This window comes from Anolis carolinensis, chromosome 1, assembly GCF_035594765.1.
Source record: "Anolis carolinensis isolate JA03-04 chromosome 1, rAnoCar3.1.pri, whole genome shotgun sequence".
Taxonomy (NCBI): Eukaryota; Metazoa; Chordata; class Lepidosauria; order Squamata; family Dactyloidae; genus Anolis; species Anolis carolinensis.
This window is the reverse complement of record NC_085841.1, coordinates 173479040-173491962: the sequence shown is the minus strand read 5'-3', so window position 1 is coordinate 173491962 and position 12923 is coordinate 173479040. Positions and strand designations below refer to the sequence as shown.

At 39.8% G+C, this 12923-nt stretch overlaps 1 protein-coding gene across 1 annotated transcript; it reads right to left on the bottom strand.

The window, feature by feature from the left end:
• Positions 1-627: 627 nt before the first annotated feature.
• Positions 628-12058, bottom strand: fam161a (FAM161 centrosomal protein A). Its single transcript, XM_008114389.3, has 7 exons — positions 11496-12058; positions 7791-8026; positions 5835-7004; positions 5050-5217; positions 4768-4867; positions 3976-4139; positions 628-1006 (listed from the first exon to the last, which is right to left on the bottom strand). Exons 1-7 carry the CDS (start codon positions 11616-11618, stop codon positions 715-717), a joined length of 2253 nt encoding a protein of 750 aa, XP_008112596.1. The 5' UTR covers positions 11619-12058; the 3' UTR covers positions 628-714.
• Positions 12059-12923: the final 865 nt, after the last annotated feature.

Sequence of the window (12923 nt, the reverse complement as noted above, 5' to 3'; positions counted from 1 at the left end):
AGAAGACTTTGCTAGAAAATGGAGACTTGCCTTTGGGCATTTAAAAAAGAAGACAAAAATAGATTTTGAAATAGCCACAGGGAATGTATTAGTATTAATGATAATGACAGGTTTTTGTTAAATATTAGTTCCATATGGTGTGGCTCCTAACAGTTCTCACACATCTGACACTACATCATTTCTTTACCTACTGGGTTACTACAGAGAAAACCGATACTTCTTGTAGATAAGTGGATTTGCTTTGTTTGGACAACGATTAGGCAACTGTTGGGATTTAGAGGGCAGCACTGGGTCCCAGCAATGCTTAAAGAAAAGCCCTTAATTAGTTGCATTATTCAGATCGAGGTTGAGAAGAAATTTTTTAAAATCCAGGAATTTTCACAACATTCATTTCAGGCTCAGTCAATAAAGGAGTTGGCTATTCCTAAAAAATATGTTACAGGAAAAAATGTGTACACTTTCAAATAGTATAAACATGAGGACAGGATACTCAGAACTGCAGGAAAAGACGTGAATATTGGAGTTAGAACTATCTGCAAAGTCAACATGGAAATCAGAAGGTGAAAATTTGAGAGACACTGGCTGCTGTGAATGGTGGTATCATAAAATGTGCTACTAGTGCCAATATCTCACCATCTCACATTTTAATTCAAGCATTAGATTCAAATTCAGACACTAAAACTCAGGCAACATAGAAGCAATACTATATTTTAATCAATTTTGATAATCTCTGGGTTCTTCTCCTGAATCTTCTTCATTGTTTTCATTTTCGTCTGCAGGAGCATCTTGGTCACCATGATCTGACTGAATCTCACCATCTCCATCATCTCCATCATCTCCACCACCTCCACTATCTTCACCATCTCCATCATCTTCCTCCTCCTCTTCCTTTTCCTCCTCTTCCTCCTCCTCCTCCACTTCCTCTTTATAGGACTGAATAGATTCAGTTTCAGACTTCTCTTCTGCTCCTGGTGATTCTTTATCTTGTGTTTTATCTTCATTATCACTACAGGGAGGAGGAGAGATAGAGGAAGGATAGTTCATTTCTTTAAAAATATTACAAAGTAAATCCTAAAAAGCAATCGCATGATGAACATAAGGAAATATTTTTACACCCATCAACTTGCACAAGAATTCACATGTAAGCAATGTTAAATTTAACTTCACATAATGCAATATGTGGGATTTTGCAGGTAAAGAAAAAAAATATCGATAGTAGAAGTGACACTTTTATTTAGCCTTGGAGAACTGAAGGCAAAATCACTGAGGACCTGTAAGATTCCAGACATTTAACTGGCATGGCACTGAGCTGCCTATCCCTTTAGCAACACCCTGAAGAGGCAGGGATCATTTGTAGATTTTTCCAATCCTGAGTTACCAGGGCTGACAAATATTTTCCCCATTAAGAGAGATTTGAAAGGAACTCGCAGAAATCCATACCATGTTCCTGCTGTGTCACTAAAATATGTTGCAGTGAGATATGGTGGGATGGAAGGGAGAAGGAACAGAAAATCCAGTCCTAAAAGAGATTTACATGAAGAAAAGTAACTTAAGAGAACTTCATAGCTGAATGGCACATGTATGAGAACTGAGAGAAAAAGTGATTGGGAGACAATTTAACATTAAAAAAAACATCACAAAAGGAGTGAAAAGGGGTAATAGCATCCCCTCTATTCTGCTTTGGTGAAACATCTCCTGGAAAACTGTGTCCAGTTCTCGACACCACAGTCCAAGAGGGATATTGACAAGCTGGAATGTGTCCAGAGGAAGGCGACTAAAATTATCCAAGATTTGGAAGCCAAGCCCTATGAGACGTGGCTGAGGGAGATGTTTAAATATTTGAAAGGATGTCATATTCAGGTGGGGTCAAGCTTGTTTTCTGCTGATCCTGAGCCTAGGGCATGGAGCAATGGATTCAAATTGAAGGGAAAAGAGATTCCACTTGAACATGAGGAAGAACCTAGTGACAGTTGGCAGTAGGAGTGGTTCAGCAGTGGGATATGCTGCCTTGGTGTGGTGGAGTCTCCTTCTCTGGAGATTTTGAAGCAGAGGCTGGATGATTACTTGTTGGGAGTGATTTGTGTGTTCTCCATGGCAGGATGGTGTTGGATCTTGTGATCTCTTCCAATGTTATGATTCTTTGATTGAAAATACTTAAAAGATCTATTAGACCTAGAGACTGAAAGAAAACTGAAAGTCTGAGAGCTGCGGCTGTATTTATTTACTGAGAAATAAGTTCAAGGACACCATCGGTCACATGAAGACTGAGTTTTAATAATTGAGTTATGATATTTGATAGGAGAGATAGTGACACACTGTGGCAAGAAAGAGAAATTGCAACATCTTGCCTATTACAACATTTTGTTTGGCTTCTTCCCTTCATCCCGCAACTAAAGGGACCTTATTTGATAATCAGTGGGTTAGATGATGGATATAAGATTATAAATTCTCGAGGAAGTGAGGTTGATCAAACTGGAAACTAAATTGATGAGAGATGTCATCAAGGATGTTTCAAAAATTGAAATTCAAAATTATTTAAGGATAGAAGCCACAGCTAAATCAGACTGACGAGTGACACAGAAGAACTGAAACTGTGTTTGAAGGAAAGGAACTGCAGTCTCTGCAGACAAAAAGGAAGGAAGAGCCACTGCTAACGACTGAGATGGGGAGGAAATGGAAGATTTTTAAAATGTAAATGTTTCAATACAGAATGAATTCTTTGTGTGGTTTAAAAATGAATTGACTACTACATATATGTATCTGAAAGGAGTTGCCCCAAAGAGTATATCTGAGGAAGATAAAACTGGCTATAAAAGCCATGGTTTGGCTGATTCCCAAACTTACAAAACTCACTCCAGAAAACACATAGTTTTCAGAACACAGCAATCAACAGACCAATGTGCATCAATCTTCATACTAGAATTAGGTTAAAATTTTGATTTAAAAAATGGTAGAACCTGATTTTAAAAAATAGCCTAGGGGATTGACAACTGAGTATGATGAGCATATGGATAACATATCCGGCGGAGACCCTTTGCAGCTTCTCTTTCCAAGTCATGACCACTGAGAAAAAAAAATGCAGTTCTGTCAGGTTCACCAGAGGATCCCATGGTACAGTTGACATTCTTGGACAGAAAATGAAACATTGTGGGTTTATCGTTATTTTTCATGCCAGCTCTTGCTCTTCCAGAAGAATAATCTTACAAAAGAACTAAGAAAAAGATGGCTACAGAATAATCCAAGCTAGAAAAATAATGCATGGCCATCTGGGGTCTCACAGAATCTCATTCACATCAAGCACTTTTAATCACCAATCCTCCAATCTACAAACTTGCCGAGAAAGAGCTGTATCACCACAATGTCTATTCAAGACAGGGTTTTCTAAATCATCAAATTATTGGAGACGTAATACTGCAAATGCTTCCTTAATGCAAATGTCTTGGAATTGTCCCACACTAGTTACATTTTAGGAGGCAGTAATTACAGGAGTACATTTGGTTTTGGAAAGTTCCTTGATACTCATGGGCGTGCATGCTCTTTTCAATTATTTACCTCTACTTGGGGCTGCCTTTGAAGAACATTTGGAAACTTCAGCTGGTTCAAAGAGCTGCAACCAGACAGCTAGCTGGGATGAGTATAATAATATTTCCTTGTTAAAACAACTTAATTGGCTACCAGTTTCTTTCCAGGTGCAATTCAAAGAGATGGTTATGACTTATAAAGCCTTATGTGGCTTTCAATGAAGACGGTACTACAGGTAAACAAGTACCACATATATTAGGCTCTGGACTAGGGAGTTCAAAACTATTTCAATACTTCTAACAATGGTCTTTGGAAGACAGTTGTTCCTTTGTGAGAGTGGTATGTCAAAGCTCTCAGCCTCCCAGCTTAAAATATCAAGGAAAAGCCATTGACAATATAATAATAATAATAATAATAATAATAATAATAATAATAATAATAGGCCACATCTACCTTCTGATATCTGCTTCGGCCGAGATTTCAGAGTCATCTCTGGAATGGCCCTGCAAAAGCATTTCTGCTTTAGATTGTCCTTTCTTTGAGACAAATTCTTCACAGAGTCCCAGCTCTCGAAGAGTATCAGAATAAAGTTTCTCTGCTGCTATCCGTGCATTTTTCTACATTTAAGGAAGTGGGAAAGAGCAACAAAATTAAAATAACACTAATATATCTCCAAGTTAAAATATAGCTTATAAGGCTATACCAGTTCATATGCAGTTCTGTAGTTGGCAAACATCTCTTATTTCAGTACACAAAAAGATACATAAGATATCCTGCAACTGAAATAATACTATGTCAGATATCATCTTGTTTCAGTTTTTCCACAGGGCTTTTTTCCACAGAGTTGGCAAGTATTACTCATGAAACAATATCATGTCAGATGCTGCACCTGTATCTTGCCTCTCTATACAGAGACAGTAAAAGTAGATGCAGTCCATAATATCCTTATGGATAAAAGGGCATGGCAGAATTCACATAACTGTCTTTCTTCAAATAATCACAATTGGATGGGGAAGTATCTCCCTGTGTCTTTATGGGGACATTACTGTGCAGCACAGTAAACAGAAAGGCAGCAATCATTTCTGGTGAGAAATAGGTCTGGTAACTGAAAGAAAGCTGGCATAACGACAGGGCAACTGGCATAAATTATAAATTATCTCAAGAACAATCCTCGAACACAAGATAAAAGAAAAGCAGAAATCCCAATGATGATACATTCAGCAAAGAGATTAATAGGTCAATAACCTGTGTAGCTTGTTCCAACAACAATGGTCTCTTTTCCACCCTTTCTTCCATTTCTTCCAGTTCCTGTAGATATTCTTTCATTCTCTGCTTTTCATGTTTCCTGTTTTTTAACATACCATGACATGGAAATGGTATGGAATTTAAATGTGAGTTTTTTAAAAAATAAAATAAAATAATGGAAGGGGCAATTCTAGACTATATTACAAGCTATGACTGCCTATTACTATGCTAAAAAGCTTTGCATCTAAATGTTCAAGACCTAGGAGATACACTGCAAGATACCTGAATATTTTTAGCTTTGACTTATAGATCTGAGCGAGGCTCTGATGTGGATCATTTGCTTCAGCCCTAGTGCTTATAAGTCTCTGTAGTTCTCTTGCTCTTTGTTTCTGTTTTGCTCTCCTCCTTTTCTGCTCTTCTTCCACCCTCTGTTTTTCCTTAGCTGAGTTCCTGAATGAGAAAACAAAGTAAAGCAAAATAAACTGAAATTTGTAAAACTTTAATAAGAATTTCTTAAGGACATGGCCACATGGATCTAGAAACATCAGTTGTAAGCATATATGATGACTTCTTCGCCCTATTAAATAATACAGTCAGTCATGAATAGTATTCTCAAAAAGAAAAAAGGCAAGATAGAGTGAAAGATGAATATGCTCTCATTATTTCTTTCTCAAACATTGTGAAGATTTGTTTGCATGTATTTGTCCATATACAAATACTGACCTTCATTCTATATACAGAAAAGCAGGGACGTAACCCTGGTGAGTTTGCAATATCTGAACTGTATCCTGATCTGTCAGCCTTTACGTTATAGATTTGATTGTTCCTAATAGGATCTACAAATTGTATTGAAGTCGTATGGAACCATGATTTTGAATTCACATTCCATGATTATAGGATAATTTCATAACAGTCCTAGATACAAATAATAGTAGTAAATATTTACTATATAAATAAGCAAGACCAATATTGAGAATGTTATCCTAACAACATGTTTTTACTTACAAAAAAGTAATTTTGGATTAATTTATAACAACTGCAGCATTCCAAGTCAAGGAATGGCTCACCTAATGGCTTGTAATCGTCGTCTTGTAGATTCTGTAATTCTTGGTGATATGGGTTCTTCAGAATCTAAAGGAGTTCTCATTTGGGGACTGCATCTTGAAGAAGCATAGGGCCAACGTGTCTCCTTTAATTTTTCTTCATCCATTTGGATATCCTCAAGAATCTTCTTTTTGTTGGAAGGGATATTAGCAGTGCGGAGACTGAAAGGTTCACAGACTGTGATGGGTTTCACATCTTTCTGTCTCTGAAGCTGTTTCCGGAATTTTTTATGTAATATTTCAAAATCTGGGACCTGGGTTTTGTGTCTTGGTTTGCATCCAAGTCCTTCGTTATGTTCAAGACAGCATTGCTCCCTATGCTTATTGGGACCTTTATTTCCTAATCTGTTGCTGGGGAAAAATGAATTACGCAGAAGCTCTTCAGATCTCATCTGTATTCTAATTTGTCTATAAAGTTCTTCTTCCTTTAGCTTCTCATTGACTTCTGAACTATAAATACATTTAGGAACTGGCTTTGCTTTGAATATTCTTGTCTTTTCTGGCAAGGAAAGGTCCTTCAATTGCACTTTTTTCAGTTCTTTCTTTTGTGCTTCTCTTTCAATAAATTTGAAAGGCTTTTGCATACCTAAAAGAATCTCTCTCCTACTTTCTCGAAGTGACTTCCTACGTTCTTCGTTTTGCTGCATTATTTCATGATACAAAGGGACAAAGACATAAGCAGGCACTGGATTGGCACGGAATTTCTTCTGACACTCCATTTCTTCCTCCAATCGTTTCTTTAGCAAATTATTTTCTAGTTCAATCAATGACTTTGATTTGACGTTGTGTTGTTTTTTCTTAGATTCCCGAATAGTCATCTGGAAAGGCTGGGGTACTGTGATCTTTGGGGACCATCTCTTCTTTTTCTTCTTCTTAGGCTTTCTCAAAGTTTGTAACATGGATGAAATACTTTTAGTGCGGTGAGAATAATCCTCTGGCGAAAACCTATCACATGCACTTTCAATTTGCTGCTTTTGAAATGTCAGCAATTCTTCTTCACTGTCATCTTCATCTAAATATAACTCTTCATCAGATGTATCAGATACATTTGAATGGAAATAACTGTTTAAATCAGGCTCAGAAAATGATGTATGTCTCTTCTGAGGATTAAATGAGTTCAACCCATATGCTGATCTAAAGGCAACAAAAATATTACAGTTTGTTTTCTTGATGCTTCAAAACACAACTATACTCTGACTTTCCTTCAGATCGTATAAATCTTTCGCCTTTTACTAAAACATAACTGGATTAAAGAAACTAAACAGTGGAACCTCCTGCTGTACTGAATAAGAGAATGGCAGGGAACATACAGAAGATGGTTCAAATCTACATAGTCCTGTCAGTACAGTATATAAGCCTATCTATTCCAGCTCCTCAAGCTTCCTTACAGAAAGTCTGAGAAATACCACTCTTGTACAAAAATTAAGCACAGCCATCCTCTTCAGAAAAAAAGACTTTATGAAGTTTACTCAATCCAGTAGCTTTTCCTGTGAGAAATACCTTTGAGTCTTAAAAGCACAAGGGATCTTGGACTGAACATATCTGTATAAAATCCATAGTTTTGCCTTTTTTATAGCTATCAGGGTTTTGGATTTGTATTCTTAGGTAAATTCCAGTATAAAGCAAGAGGAAAATGTCCTAATATTCGATTAGTAACACTAAATTATATTAGTCACTAATTAGTAAAATCTCATAGACTCAGCATGTGGACAGATGACATATAAAGGAGAATTCAAGATTTGTCTTGATTAAAAATCAAGTCATTATTTATCTTTTCTCTTTGCACTGAAAACATTTAAATAGGAACAACATTTTTGTATGATCATCTATTTGCAGATTCATTAACAATATGCCTGTAGTGTTCACTATATTTAATGAATAAAAACAAAGAAGTAGGCCTAGTTTTGTTAGACACTGTACCTGTAACTCGTACTATTGGCCATATCTGTGTTGGTTAAAGGCTCAACTCCTTTCAGATACAGTTTATTCTGATACATGTTTTCCAGTTTCGCCATGGTCTCCTGGTGCGCATTCTTAAGTTCTTCCAGCTTTAAGTAATATTCTTGATTTGAAAGATACATTTTGGAAATGTCTGCCCAGTCTTTGCAATCAGCATGGACATCGGAACTCTGTTCTCTCTCAGGATGCAAATTATTCTAAAATACACAATTATCATCGTTTTTTAAATGACAAAATTAGTTTGACTGTTGATGCTACAAGGCCAGCTATAAAATTCTTGCTGAGAGAACAAGAAACAACAAGTTTCTCCAAGTCAGCACAGCCCACCGCTTACAACATATATATCTAGAATAAAGTCCGACTTTTTACTGAATATGAGTGTTATGAACATTGGATGACCTTGGACCGGTTATTCTTCCTACAGTCTTTCTAATACAGGGTGTCCCAAAAGTCTCCATATGTAGGTGAAATGGGAAATTGTAAATTAACAAAATATTCATTACGAAATTTTACAAAATATAAACTAATGTAAAATATGAGTTTTATTTGTCCTACGTATGGAGACTGTTGGGACGCACTGTACTTTGTAAATAATCACATGTCAATGATGACTAAAACACTGCTTTGTTTAGCTGTGCATAATCTTGTTTCATCTCTTTTTGTGTAAAGCTCCTTAAGAGATATAGACAGACTTGCTGTAATAAACCCATCTGGCATCTATCTTTCCAAACAAAAACAGAGTGTTTATACTATTTCTGTTATTCAAATTAAAGGAAACATTATTTGTGATAATGTTTTTACTGAATACTGAAAAATCAAACAATCCTCAGATAAAATTAAGAAGTACTTTCATGCTTTTCTTGTTGTTTCGGAACTTGCAGAATCACTGGTTTAGTTCTTTAAAGGTTAAAACCAGCACCTTGAATCAGGCTCGGAAACAAACTGGCAGCTAGTGGAGGTAACTTTTGGGGGGGGGGGGTACACTCCCTGTGTCCAGCACCTGTAAGTAATCTGGCTGCAGATCTTTGGACTAGTTCAGTGGTTCTCAACCTGGGGTCCCCAGATATTTTTTGCCTACAACTCCCAGAAATCCCAGCCACTTTACCAGCTGTTAGGATTTCTGGGAATTGAAGACCCAAAATATCGGGGGACCCCAGTTTGAGAACCGCTGGACTAGTTGAAGTTTCTGAGCACTATTCAGGTGCAGCCCCATGTAGAGCATGTTACAGTAGTCTAAGTGGGACTCCATGTCCATGTCCAGCTCCATGCAGGGACATGAGAGAAGCCTCCCACAAGGATGGAAAAAACATTAAAACATCTGGGCGTCCCCTGGGCAACATCCTTGCAGACGACCAATTCTCTCACACCAGAAGCGACTTGCAGTTTCTCAAGTTGCTCCTGACACGAAAAAAAAGTGGGATATAACCAAGGTGTTGACCACCATGGCCAGATCTGGCTTCTGGAGATACAGACGCAGCTGGCACACAAGTTTTAATTGTGCAAAGGCCCTCTTGGCCACCTCCGACACCTGGGCCTCCAGGTTTAGCGATGAATCCTCAAGCTGCAGACCTGTGATTAATCGGTCTCTATGGGATTATGAGTTATGCCCACAATTCCACTATTCAAAACTATCCTAATAATAATAATACTTTATTTATATCCCACCACAATCTCCCTGAAGGGACTCGGGGCAGCTCACGAAAGCACTCCAAAGTTCAGCACATATAGAATACACAATACATAAACGTATAAAACTTTGACATGAATTTAAACAGCAATTTTCATTAAAAAATCAAATAATAAAATTTAAAATTCCATAAAATGCATGCAGATAAAAATGGCTGTCTTCAAGTATCAATCCAAAGTGCCGGAATGAAATAATCACTAAGTCCTCAAGCCTAACCACTAAAATTCTAATCAAGGTCAAAGGCCTATTTTAAAAGCCATGTTTTCAGATTAGACCAAAAAGCTTGGAGAGTAGGGGCTAGCCTAATCTCTCTAGGGAGGGAATTCCAGAGCCAGGGGGCCACCAAGAAGGCTCTAAGATCATCTACAATTATTTCAGGTGAGATGCAAACTCTTGGCCTAGTCTTTCAGCTCTAATGGGACACTGAAGCCAGCATTAAAGTTTGAGGACACCCAGTTTGGAAGGCTCTGTCACAGAGGATGATACGGTGTGCCGCTCTTTCCTGGAAAGGAGAGTAGTTGCCCCATTCATCCACAGACAGTACCCCAAATAGGAAACCCAACAAAGCTGCTAGGTAACCCCAGAAAAATACCACCCTTGTGTAATCCACTCTGATGCTGGAATGAGTTCCCTAGGTAACTAGAAAGGCAACTTGGAGAAATTGTAATCCAAGGAGCTAAAGAATGAGACATAGATGCGGGCAGCCAGATACACAAAACATATATAGATATCGGCAAAGGACAAATCTATTTGGAGCAATTTGTCATTTATATCAGCCGCCACCCCACCACCATTGTTTTTTCCCCTTCTTCTTCCCCCATTCACTACTTTCCCAAGGGGGAAAAGTTGTGTTGATAGTGTTTCTTGCAATAAGAATGCTCTAAATTGGTGCCATTTATTTATTTATTCACTATATTTCTATCCCGCTCTTCTCACCCCAAGGGGGGCTCAGAGCAGCTTACAGTTTGGCCACTTCAGTGCCACATTGCAAATTCACAGTGTATAAATCTAACACAATACAAATCGAAGCACATTTAACATAAAATACTAGACAAAAATCACATAAAGCACAATAGCGTCCAGATATAAGATATAAATAAATATTAAGCATTTAAAACCAATCACAATTATTGTGGAGACTCATCAATTAAATAGTATATTTCACTAAGCTCAGTCATCAGTGATGAGCCAGGGAGAAAATTAAGAGAAGTCTCCACAAATTAAAGGTAAAGGTTTTCCCCTGACATTAAGTCTAGTTGTGTCCAACTCTGGGGGTTGGTGCTCATCTCCATTTCTAAGCCGAAGAGCCGGCGTTGTCCATAGACGTCTCCAATGTCATGTGGCCAGCATGACTGCATGGAATGCTGTTACCTTCCTGCTGGAGTGGTACCTATTGATCTACTCACATTTGCATATTTTTGAATTGCTAGGTTGGCAGAAGCTGGGGCTAAGATCAGGAGCTCACCCCTCTCCCCAGATTCAAACCGCCAACCTTTCAGTCAGCAAGTTCAGCAGCTCAGCGGATTAACCTGAATGCGCCATTGGGGACTCCATTTTACCCCACAACATACCAAAGGTCATTTTCAGTAGAAGGTTGTGAAAGCAAAGTTCCTCATTGCACTGCTATGGCACATGAAAGCACACTGTATCTTAATGTGAAAGTGCGTTGCGGGTGGATTTTACTGCTCATAGAGATCTCCCATGCATGGATGTGAATGTGACTTTGTCTGGGCCCTTGATTGCAAACTTGGCATCTTTGTTGATTTATGCAATGTTGGCATTCAACTCAAGGCGTATACAATGCAATTCATGCATGCCTCTGGTTGTGGAGATTGACATTACACAGCTCCTAATCCTGGTCCTTCAATAACCCTAGAAAGAGCAAAGACCCGAGGCGACCCTATCAGGCAAAATGTGTTCAGAGGGGGCTTATCCTTACTTCCCTCTGAGGCTGAGAGAATGTGCTTCGAGGTACCGACCTGCTGCCAGGCTCCGTCCTCCCGCTCCCGCTCGTACAGCGCTATGGGGGCTCTAGTGCGCGGGTCCACCGGCCTTCGGAGGCAGGACACGGCGAGGGAAGCAGCCCGGTGGGACGCATCCATCCCGCTCCGAGCGAGCGACTGAATGAAAGCCTTTCTCCTCGCTTAGTTACCAACAGCTTGGGACGCTACGGCGTCTCTTAGGGGACACGAGACCTTCGCTGGCGGTGGCCGCGTCGGCATGACTCTCCTGAGGGCGGGGCCTCCAGGACACGTGTGCACACGCGCCGAGGAAGCAGCACGTCGCTCAACGGCGAAACTAAACTACAGTGCCCTCCAGCTGGCCCCATTCATCCCTTATTGCCCCACTTTCTTTTCTCTCCTCCCACTTTCCCCCCTCCCTCTTCATCTTACGGAGCACCGGTGGCGATGTGTGTTAAAGCACTGAGCTGCTGAACTTGCACACCGAAAGGTCGCAGGTTCAAATTCCGGGAGCGGAGTGAGCGCCCGCTGTTAGCTCCAGCTTCTGCCAACCTAGCAGTTCGAAAACATGCAAATGTGAGATCAATAGGTACCGCTCCGGCGGGAAGGTAACGGCGCTCCATGCAGTCATGCCGGCCACATGACCTTGGAGGTGTCTACGGACAACGCCGGCTCTTCGGCTTAGACATGGAGATGAGCACCAACCCCCAGTCAGACATGACTGGACTTAACGTCAGGGGAAACCTTTACCTTTTACCTTCATCTTACTGCTGCTGCTGCTGCTGTAGAATGAGTTCAAAGCCAAAAGCAATTTGCCTCCTTGGATTCAGAACAAACCCTTGCCCTTCCCATGCAAAAGGCAACTGCAAAAGGCAACTGCAACAACTCTCCTTACTTGGCTTCCCCTCATTCCATAACCTTTGCCATCTTTACCATAAATGTACTGTCAAAAGCTTTCATCTCTACTATAAATGTCAAAGGCTTTTGTGGCTAGAATCCCCGAGTTGCTGAGTTTTGCAGGCTGTGTGGCCCTGTTCAAGTAGCATTCTCTCTTGACGTTTCGCCTGCACCTGTGGCTAATGGCATCTTCAGAGGTTCTGTTGGAAGTGAAGCAAGTGAGGTGTATATATATCCATGGAATGCCCAGGGTGGGAGAAAGAACCCTTGTCTGTTTTGTTGCAATTATTTATTTACAGCATTTATATTCCGCCCTTCTCACCCTGAAGGGGACTCAGGGCGGATCACATTGCACACATAAAGGCAAACATTCAATGCCATAACATAGAACAGAGACAGAGACAAGACACAGGCACGGACTGGCCTCAAACTCATGACCTCTTGGTCAAAGTGATTTGTTGCAGCTGGCTTGCTTTCCAGCCTGCGCCACAGCCCGGCCTAATTGAGCAAGCTTGATTAGCATTGAGTAACTTCACAGTTGAAAAAGTA